Source organism: Triplophysa dalaica, chromosome 17 (assembly GCF_015846415.1).
Source record: "Triplophysa dalaica isolate WHDGS20190420 chromosome 17, ASM1584641v1, whole genome shotgun sequence".
Classification (NCBI taxonomy): Eukaryota; Metazoa; Chordata; class Actinopteri; order Cypriniformes; family Nemacheilidae; genus Triplophysa; species Triplophysa dalaica.
Genome location: NC_079558.1, coordinates 21,631,043 through 21,642,744, shown reverse-complemented (window position 1 = coordinate 21,642,744; position 11,702 = coordinate 21,631,043). Strand labels below are relative to the sequence as shown.

Here is an 11,702-nt window from a genome sequence, read left to right as displayed (position 1 = left end):
ATGATTGGACGCATTAGCTAGAATAAGCTTAAACTAAACAATACTTCTAAAGCATTTTTTTTATTTTACCTGATGTTAATTTCAGCATTAACTTTTAAACCATAATCTATAATTGTTAACATGAGCTGAACAATTGTATTGACATTAACTAACATTAAAAAATGATTAACAAATTTTATTCTTTGTTAGTTCATACATATATGTACAAATACAAACTTACTGTAAACTGTGTTACTACAAATTATTTTAACATAATTTTGAACTGTTTGTATGACAAGGTGCCTTATTTGTATGAATAATACAAGAAATACACACCATTATCATTTTAACTCTAAACCATCTCTTGCACTAAAGCAGGCCACATACTAAAACCACCGTTCAAATTAATACGGAGCAGCTTATTCGTGAAATAAAACTGTGTGGGGTATGACCCAGCAGTATATTTCGAACAAGTAAAGCTCTAAGAAATGATCCTCACATGAATATGAGTAAACGTGATGGACCCTTCTGAACATCAGCAGTGTTCTTAAGACAGAGATGTGGCGCACGTCGAGCTGTTCGGCTGCAGATGCTGCAGGAATTGGTTCCAGTGGCAGTCGAGAACGCCGGAGTAGTCAAATGTATTCCAGAGCATAACAGCAGTCTGGCAGTTCCCGGATCCACCTGCTGATAAATGGATGTCCGTCTGTAATCCTTCACTTTATATTCCTCTCGCCGTCCTAAAGACACTCTGAGGTCCACGGCTTTAACTAATTCATAAGACATCCTGAAACATGAGACGTCACAAAACCTTCATCCTCACACTGACTCAAACCGTTACTTACGGCTCGATCGGGTTAATGCCGCGGCAGAAATAAACATGACGTGACGCTATCGTGAAAGCCTTCTTCAAATGCATCTTAAACTGGTCTGCACCTGAGACGCACCTGTTATGAGATGAATGCCGGCGTCAGAAACGCGTCGTATCAACGTCAGTTTGTGCGATGGTGCAGGTTAGCATCTCAGCAGCTTCTGTCATCTCTACTGAGATGGGTTTTACAGTTTTAAGTTTTTAAAGGATAGTTCATCCAGAAATAAAGATTCTGTCATCATTTACTCGTTCCCAGGTCACTACAAACACATATGACTTTTTTCTTTACCCCCAACACAATATTTGTTATAATAAAACCGAGATTGTTATTATCAGAACAGAAAAAAATACTTTTGGCTCTACACACACCAATTTTATTACATTGTATGGAACTTATGAAATGTTTTGCTTTGCCAAGAACAGAAACAACTGACTCTTAAAGAAATAGTTCACCCAAAAATGGTGCCCATTGACTTGCCCCTAGTCATTTTTATTCCTACTGTGGAAAGTCAATGGTGACCGTCTTTTGAGTGAACTATTCCTTTAAAGGCACAATGAAGGGTAGGCTCTTTGGTGAAGGTCTTTTTATCTAAACGGTGATGTGTATCGAATTTATATCGGATTCCTGTTTGAGAACGAATGTGGGGCGTGGCTTGAATAAAACGTACGATTATCATCAAAAACAATACTGAAGCCCCTCCCCTAAACCTACTCTACCTTTGGATCGTTGGCCCCTTTCTTTGGTCAAGGCCAACCAATCACAGTCGCCACAGTAGCAGTCCGGCGTACATTCATGAACGAGTCAAAACAATGATTTATGCCGTGATTTTCGTATACTTTTAAGATATACGCGTGTAGTCGATCATGATAAATTATTATAAACAAAACAGCTTACTTCCTCCATCAGTTGGCTTTGTGTTGTTTCCATGTGGACAGTTAAAGAACGCATCACCCACGTCTCCCAGAAATCCTGTATAATTCATCCAATCAGATGACGCTGAAATGTTTCTAGAAAAGTGCTTTATACATCAGACATTCAGCCAACGGTACGTGGGTGTGACGTCTGAGGCTAAGACTACCCCAAACCAAACATCACCGCCGCTAAAGCAAACTGTATTCAAATGAACAAATGAGATCGTAATAATTTATAAAATGTTCCCCCTCATAAAAAATATTTCCAAATTCAAGTAAAATTGTGTTGGACATACATCAGGAAGAGAAAATATGTTGTTTGGAGGGGAGAGAACGTTTTTTTAATAAAAAAAATGCTGACATGCAGATTTATCAGTTACATATGAAAATATGAATAGTTCTTTTTGACAACGATGCCGTGTTTAGTTCTCCAAAGAACCTGTTATGGGTTCTTAAAAGAACTACAGTTAAAAACAAAAAGTGTTTACTCTGGTATCTGTAAGCATCTGTGTATGAATCAGCATCAATGTGTCCTGACCACAAGAAATCTTTCAGATAAAGATTGAGCATCATGTTATATCTGTTGATTTATTTAACCGCTGCTGTGTGCGACACAGATGCTCTGTGTTGTTTAATGCTGTTTTCTCTTCTGTATTACACCAGCAGATCCTGTTCAATCCTTCTGAGACGCAGATTAATGATGGGAAGATAATGAGCTTCATCTCTGCTCTGCTGAAGAAACATCTCTCACTTCCCATTAGAAGCAATGCTTCTCATTATCTGTATTTAATATAAGAACCCATCTCGTTTATAAGTATTTTTTTGCAGAATTTAAAGTTAATTTATCATCTTGAAAATTCAGCCTTTTGGTTATAAATATCCTGACCTTTGACCGGCTTTTGGGGTCTTTGAGAGGCTTTACCCATGCCCAGATTTCAATTCCCCGTAAACCTGACAAAAAAAACAATAAAACCCAATTAATACATAAGATCAGGCTTAATTTCAAAGTTTGATCTTCTCTTTTTATCTCCATGACTTTTACATTTCAATGCAGAATTCTAGATCTCCCGCTGCCCCCCTGAAGCAAGGAGTCCCCCAGGGATCTGTGCTCGGGCCACTGTTAATTATCATATATATATTACCACTGGGTCAGATTTTGCATCGCCATGGCTGTAAATATCATTTTTATCCTAATGACATTTAGATCTATACAACTTGTACGCCATCTTTTGACAACCAAATTGAGAAAATTTCTGACTGCATGGATGAAATAACAGCATGGCATAACAGTTATTTTCTTAAACTCAATATGGACAATACCGAGATAAATATTATTGGCACCCCATCACCTACTTCCAAAATTCCTTCTGACTGTTTCTGTAACATCACTGGTACTCTTCTCACTCCATCAGTTACTGTTAAAAACCTTGGTGTCATTTTCGGTTCCTCTCTCTCCTTCCAGTCTCATATCAACACCATAACTAAATCAGCATTTTGCTATCTACGTCGTATTGCCCAGCATCTATCATTCATTAGCGTAAAAGATGAAACGGTTATACATGCCTTTGTTTTGTCTTGTTTTGATTATTGTATTTCACTTTTCATTGGTTTACCGGCCACCTCCATTGCTAAATTGCAGTACATTCAAAACCCGCACCAAACGTTCTGCCCATATCACCTCAATTTTAGTCGACCTGCATTGGCTGACAGTTCAATATCGCTTCAAATTTAAAATTCTCCTGCTGACTATTAAATGTCTTGCTGGTTTGGCTCCTCGGTATCTCGGCGACTTGCTCCTCCATTATACTCTGTCTTGCTCACTTTGGTCTTCTGACTATAGACTCCTTGCTGTCCCTCTGTATCGTCTTTCTTCCATGGGGGGCAGATCTTTTAGTATCGTTGCTCCCAAATTATGGAATTCCCTTCCAAGATCTCTCTTCTGTGCAAATAACTTGTCTAAATTCAAAACACTGCTAAAACTCACCTATTTTCTGATTGTTATTTCTCATAAGCTGTGCTTTTTTTTGTTTTGTTACTTTGATGTCTGTATTTTTGTTTTCTTGGTACTTCTTGTTTGCCTTTATTGTAATGCGTCCTTGAGCCCTGGAAAGATGCCATATGCAGAAAATAAAACATATAAATATTACTATTATTATCTTGATCAGGGTGAGGTTGCTATCTGCCTTCAAACCCAATTTATGTTGACCCCATATCGGGGCATGTTGTCACACTAAATTGTCACATGTTAACCTGGCTTTAAAAACCTTATCAACGTATAAACGTTAAAACATGTAAAAACAAATCACTTTGTGCTTTCTTATGTTTTTCTCTGGAACGTTCAAACCGACTCAAGGTTGTAGCGTTCACTTGTATTTGCATGCGTGGAGTTCTCTATAAACGTGCCAGAGGGATGTGAAATATCGAGGCGGCGTTCAAAACTTTCTACTTAGCCGTGGTGAAATATGGCCCGTCTGAAATGTGTTCCCATTATGGAATAACGCCCGTGTGCTGGGCGTCATCCATCACCCGCACAATAAAGGGGGAGTTTCTGGGCCTAATAACTCACGGGCAGTACCGAGAGCTGACAGCCGCCGCCGAGAACAGCAACCCCCGGTCATCCATCACCATATCTGCCTCTCATCCATCACCCGTGTGTTTTCACTTTAATTATCCAGAGAGCGCTCGGATTAAAGTTATTATATGTGATGCCTTCAAGATAACGCCATGATTAATAAGGATGAACACTCTATTAGTAAAAAATTAATACAGAGACGCTTGTAGGCCAATGCAAACCTAAACAGACATACCTACATTCATACAGACAGACATGTGCTTATTTCACTGACAGACAGATAGACGTGCATGATTATTTTATGGAAAAACAGATCTGCATTGTGTATAGCCCATGCATGCCTGCATGCCATTAAACGTCCAGATATGACATCTATGGTTCATTCAGTTTAATCTCTGCAATACTTGACTTGACCTTTGGATAATCTGATTTTGGAAATATTACCTGTCTCCACTGTGGTACATTTTATTTTAAAATGGTTCAGTTTGCTCCAGAGTTCTGGGCATTATATCAGCTTAAGCTTATATCTGTTGTTTATTTACACTAGATATATTTAATGCACTTTGTGTTTTGGACTTCTTGATATGTTAAAAACGAACGCCCACATTGCTTGCATCATATCCCTTTGCGCTGTCAATCACTTCACGGAGCGATGGGATTGGAGGACGGGTAAGGCTTTAATCTCGTGAACGCGAGCTGTGCTGAATGTAAGTGCGTTGCGCAAGTACTGAAGATGCGCTCTGAGCTCTCTTGTTACGCGTCTCTCCTCAAGAACATTTAAGGATTATTTTGCTTTTTTCTGTGTTAAATGGACACATGTGTTTGGTCTTTTTGAGGAACACTCGTTCTACAGATGTGTTTCAACATTTCGCGGAGAGAAGTGGGACATGATCACATTGCCTTCGGGGTCTGCTTTATTTAATCTAGTGTGGGAGAAGAACCGAACTCTTAAAACCGTCCAGCACTCACTGCCTCCCGCACACCCGAAGCGCCAGACGAACCGGTTACCCGTTAAAGTGTTGAAAATGCTCACTGCGCGCACCGGACACATTCTGCACCCGGACTATCTGCAGCCTTTACCGTCCATTCACATCGGACCAATCGAGGTACATTTTATTGCCCGTCTCTTCGTGTTTTTCTTTACATCATGGATTCATGTATTGATCATACAGCTCTTTTCTCCGTGAAGAATCTTTACTAACATTTGCCAAATATTTGCCCTATGTTTAACCGATGTAAATATTTATATTCATAAGGTTTTCACATAAAATAGTGAACAAAAATGTTAACTTAAATATTTAAAAGTAAAAACATTTTTTTTCGAACAATAAAATTAATTTGATTGTACAATTTACGGAGAAACAAAAGAAGCATAAATTATATTTTACTGCAGTTAATATCTGTAAACATTCCCTATTGGAGTTCCACTGCGCTACAGAAGTGCCATACATATGTGGCAACGTTATCATGTTTTTTACTAAGTTGATCTGTAAACCAAACCATCTGTTAAACAAATAAAATATAAATCCGACTGTTTAGTGATTGGCATGCGCGGGTGTCAGGTTTGTGTGTTGGAGACTTATACGTTTCTTTAGAAAAACTGCAATTGTTGTGTAATAGCTAGAAGGTGAAGTAAAATGATAGTTTCCAAATGTACTAGTGACCACCACTATAAGTGAATATGTGAGCTATGAGCGAAACAAAATTATCTTGTGTTTGATTGAATGTCTTATTGAGTGTTTATGATTTATGATCGACGGCGTTGTTTGCACGTCTAAAAAACTTACATAAATAAAACAACTTTAAAAATATAACCTGCTTAAGTCTGGAAATGTCTGTGCGTAATATAGAGATCGGGCGAGCACAGAAGCGCTTTATTAAGCGCGGACTTTATGAGGACAGCGTCTGTATTATTCTTACTATTTTAGTCATTTCAAATATGTATAATTCCAAAAACAAACCATAAAACTCTGTTTTTTTAACAGTTGGATGCCAAGAAGAGTCCGCTCGCCCTTCTCGCGCAAACATGTTCTCAGATCGGGAAATCTGATTCCCCGTCATCTGCCAAACTCTCCTCGGTCACGTCGGACAAGGACTCGAAATCCAGCCCACTGAAGATCAGTGACATCGGGGTCGAGGACAAATCTTGTTTCAAGCCATATTCTAAATCATCTGAGAGGAAAGATTCGGGTGGAGATAAGTCGGGTTTCCGAGTTCCGAGTGCCACCTGCCGGCCTAACACGCCACGGACGGTCAGTCCAAGTTCGTGCAGTTCTGCGTCTCCGCAGCCCGGACGCACGGAATCTGGCGATAAAACGAGCAAAAGGGAAAACGATACAAATAAATGCTCAACGCCGGATAATTCTGCCCCCACCAACCCAAGTAGAACTGAGAGCAACGGCGACACAAACAAACCACAGGACACTTCAAAGCCCTCCCCATCTGACACGGCGTCATCTGCGCTCGGATCAGGGCTCGTGGCGCCGGTATCCCCCTACAGACCCGGTCACACCGTATATCCCATGTCCCCTGCAGGACTACACTACCCTGGAACGCTAACAGGGCACTACGCCAGCTACCCCCAGCACTTTCTGCACCATGGGGTGACTCTGGACCCGAGTAAGGCCAGCAGCAGTCAGTTGATTAATGCTCAGCTGTCCGGTCCCGCTGGCCCTCTCAGCAGTAAGGCGGGGTCGAGTCCCCTAGCCGGAGCCTCCCCGCCATCCATCATGTCCACCAGCCTGTGCAGAGACCCGTTCTGCATGAGCTACCACTGCGCCAGCCATATATCATCTAATAGCTCGCACGACACGGCCCTGAAGTCTGGATACCCCATCATGTACCCGACCCACCCCCTGCACCCTCTGTCGGCCTCCGCGCCCTCATTTACCGGACACCCTTTGTACCCGTACGGCTTCATGATCCAACACGAGTCCCAGTCGCACATTTGTAACTGGGTATCCGCGAACGGACCCTGTGACAAGCGCTTCTCGTCTTCAGAGGAACTTTTGGCCCATTTGCGGACGCACACCGCGTTCATGGGCGCGGAAAAGCTCATGTCAGGATATCCGAACTCGTTAACTGCTGCAGCGATGGCCTGCCATTTACCCCCCAACGGAGCCCCGCTGGCTCTCAGGAGTCCGCATCACGCGTTCGGGTTGGGCACACGGTATCACCCGTATTCCAAAAGCCCACTACAGACGCACGGAGCGCCGGTGCCGATGCCCGCAGCCGCGGGTCAGTTTTACTCTCCATATGCGCTGTACGGACAGAGACTGACCACAGCACCCGGACTCGGATATCAGTGAGAAATAAGCATACGGTGTTTGTGTGTGTGAGTGTGTGTTCATCTCAGGACTTAATGGGCCGTTATTTATTAAAGTTAGCTTTAAGGCGAGAGAAATAAAAACAACATATTTCAACACGACTCACGTGGCTTTATTTATCTGATGATATTTCTTTTTTACTTTTTATATAAGAAACGTGATACAGCCACACTGTGTAATGTGATCCAACCAAAATTCGCTGTGCATTTATAAATCAGAACTTTACTTGAATTATAGTTTAGAAAAACTTGCTTTTAAAACGTTTAAGAACGTTTTTACTGTACAACTCAGGGAAAAAAACGTCCATTAAAAGAACTACTCCATCGAGTCTGATTTTGTATTTGACATTTATTTATTGCCAATTTGACATTATTTGACTTCATGGTTCAGAAACGAAATATGAGTGATATGCGCATTCAATTTGTCTTCATTAATTATCTGTTAACCTTGCAATAAATACCTTTAAAAAATACATTTAGGCCTAGTCCAATATAGAGTTAAAAAATATGGATAAATGTGTTCTTCAGAAAGATGACATTAAAACGAGTTATTAATTTCGTCTAATTCAAAACACTCAAAGCTTAAATAATCCAAATATAAACCAGAACGTTTTGTTCATGAGACTTGATGTTTTTGCAAAGTTTTTATGAGTGTTTAACAAAGAAAAATTTAAGCTCTTAAGATTTGATATTAAATAATTAACAGGAACTGAAACATGAATTCAGGTGCATTAATGGAAAAAAACTGTAGTATGCTTTAGTTTTTACTATAGTAAAATGTAGTAAACTATACTTAACACTTTGTAATATTACAATAGTCTGAACTAGTGATTTGATAAACTGCAATGTATTTTAATCTGAATTTCAAAAATACTATGAATTTTTTATATACTAAATACTGGCAACAACAGAAGTGTTTGGGTCTGATAGTCTGTCACATGATGGATGGGTGGGTTTTTACATTGACATCACAAGATTGATGCAAACATGCATGTAACAGTCTAGCTTTGATAAATCATGAATATTTCTAAAGCACATCCACAGTTTATAAAATACCAAACAAAAGCTAATGTCACACCCTTTCTTAAAACATGAACAAAATTGTGTTGGCCTATTACCGTCGGTATCGTGTTTGTTTTGACTTCATGAAATATCCCGCAGTTTCCTGTTAATCGTATTTCTCCAGAAGAATAAATCAATCTGTTCCTCTGCAAACCATGCTGCTCATCACGGTGAAAATCTGGCAAAAACACAACAACTTCAGTCTTAACACACCGTATCATTCTTTATTATTTACTGTTATTTTGACATGTGTAAACTTAATCAAAGCAACACTAATAAATCATACTCATAGGGAGAAGCACTTTTAAATCATTATGTGTACATTCATGGTGAACTATAAAATATCTCTCATTCAGGTGCATTCTGGGATACTTCAAAGCACCCATTAGAGGAGTTCTTATGTGTGCTGGACATGTGTTGCCACTTTCCCTCAATAAAAGCAAAACTGAAAATGTATTTATTTAAAATTTTTGATTTAAGAAAAACCTTTGTCAACCTTGCAGCAAAATGTGTCTTTTTCAAGCTAATCCGCTTAAATGGCTTGGTAATTTTATTCATTTCTTTAACTTTCAAAAAATAAAGTTGTATTTCAACTCCCAGTCACCTTTGCATCTGTATGAATGTCTCTGTTCACCTCTCATGAGTTTGCAAGAAAATCCTTCCCTGTAATTTAAAATAGAATAAAAACACTGTTTAAATGCAGCACATGAATCTTGTTTCACGGCACAGCATTGTTTGTTTTGTGCATTTTTGTCATTTTTTGGCTTGACCTCGTGCATTAGAACGTGTTCTGCGGTGTGCAGACTGCCCCAAAATATTCAACATGAGTCACGGAGCTGAACAATATTCATTTATATCACAGCGTGGTTTGAGTTACAAACCAAAGCAGAGCATTCTGGGTCTAAACACGTTTCCACTGAGTTGAATTGGCAGCGATGAACAGACCGATGGTCTTGCTCTCTTTCGGTCTTCTGCTGAACTTACAAGAAGAAAAAACACGAATCGACCGCACGCTCATAAATCTGTAACTCGTACAAAACCCTCAAGCAATAATCGAGCCGTCTGAAGAAAGATCTGCATTTCTGAGCAGTGAATCCTTCAGTATGACACGCAGAGACAAACAACACAGCACACGGCTGTACAGTACCAGAGGAATTGGTCTTCAACACTACAGGCATCTTTTATTGAGAGGTGTACTGCACTGTGTACAGAAGTAAACCTAAACATTTATATAAATAGGAATATTGTGTATCCATATAAACAGATGTAAATAATGTAAACAAATTGCAATAAGTCTATTCAGGCCATTAAAAAGAAACAAAATGTTTACTTGTGTACAATTATATGTGGAAACGTCATGCAAATGCAACTGTTGGTCACATCATCACACAGCATGAAAAAGACTATATGACGAAAGTCAAGTTGCTAACAAAACAACATTACACACATTCTGGATAAACCTGAAAATTTGAGGAATCATTTATGTTCAATGCACAAACTCAAACTCAAAACACACACTCGGCGTCACTAACAGAACTTCTGTTATGTTGTTATTTACAGTATTTAAAGTACATGCATCTGATTATCCATGCATGAACAAAAAACAAACACACACATGCATACGCACCATGGACACGAAGTACCCACACACAAACACACGTGCACGTATACACAAACACACATGCATGCAAACACTTGCAAGCATACACAAACACACATACATTATCCAAACATACATATACACACATGCACAAATACACACACACACACACACACACACACACGCATACATGCACAACTAACACACACATTACCCACACACAAACACACATGCACGTATACACAAACAAAAACATAAACAAACACACATGCATGCAAACACACTCCAAAAAAATGCAAGCATACACAAACACACATACAGGATCCAAACACACACATACACACATGCACAACTGTGCACAGACACACAAGTATGCACATACAAAAAACACACCCACACGCACGCACACACAAAAACATTCACACACACACACACAAACATGCATTCACCTTACACACACATTACCCACACACAAACACACAAACTCACATAAATAAACACACATGCATGCAAACACACTCCAAACACATGCAAGCATACACAAACACACACAGTAACCATATACACATGCACAACTGTGCACAGACACATATGGATGCGCACACACAATATCCAAACATCCACAAACACACACACACATATATACACATCACATACACGCACTATACACACATGCAACAACAACACACAAAACACACATTAATGCCCACACACAAATGTGCACAGACACACGTGTATGCACACACATGCAGGCATACACACACCTGACACACAAACCATACCAAATACATACGCAAATAACGCACACAAACTCACACTTTAGACAAACACACACGCAGATGGAAACTCTTACCTCTAAACATATGTGCTGTAAGTAGGATAAATGAATCTCAAGCAGCCGTCCGCAGACACACACACAGTAATTTAGAGAGTATTTAAATACAGCGGCTCTCGCCAGGGCAGAATCTGTTCGTGCTTCGGCTTGAAACTCCAGTCCAAGTTCTGTCCGCTGAGGAGCTTAAATCAGCTCTGGCATCATCTCCATCACAGTTTCTCAAGGCCCCTCCAAAGACAGCTCAGCAGTGGGCCTCTGTAATATTTCACAAGCGGTGAAACTGTCTGGGGAAACAGATGTCCGCTCTTCAGCTCAGACTGATGTCGAATCTTAGGGAAAAATTACCAGCGTGTCTCGCCCGAGACATTTCTCCTGAACTGAAAGACTTCATAACTTATAACATCACACATTCATTTCAATAAGACAACATGAAATCCAAAGGAGTTCAACCACAACGATGATCTGAAAAACATACAGTACCATTAAAATGAATCCTGCACTGTAGAACTTTTGTTTGATTTGATTTTAATATTTCAGTGTGTTTGT

General features: G+C 39.8%; 1 protein-coding gene and 1 long non-coding RNA gene across 2 annotated transcripts; one reads left to right on the top strand and one right to left on the bottom strand.

The window, feature by feature from the left end:
- The first annotated feature begins 5,041 nt into the window (after window positions 1-5,041).
- LOC130439097 (zinc finger protein 503-like) lies at window positions 5,042-7,756 on the top strand. The gene is made up of 2 exons (XM_056771526.1): window positions 5,042-5,440; window positions 6,320-7,756. The coding sequence occupies exons 1-2, from the start codon at window positions 5,222-5,224 to the stop codon at window positions 7,640-7,642; spliced, it is 1,542 nt and encodes a 513-aa protein (XP_056627504.1). The 5' UTR covers window positions 5,042-5,221; the 3' UTR covers window positions 7,643-7,756.
- Window positions 7,757-7,883: 127 nt separating this feature from the next.
- Window positions 7,884-11,436, bottom strand: LOC130439099 (uncharacterized). The gene is made up of 3 exons (XR_008909405.1): window positions 11,175-11,436; window positions 9,326-9,384; window positions 7,884-8,899 (listed from the first exon to the last, which is right to left on the bottom strand). It is a non-coding gene; the product is annotated as an uncharacterized LOC130439099 (long non-coding RNA).
- Window positions 11,437-11,702: the final 266 nt, after the last annotated feature.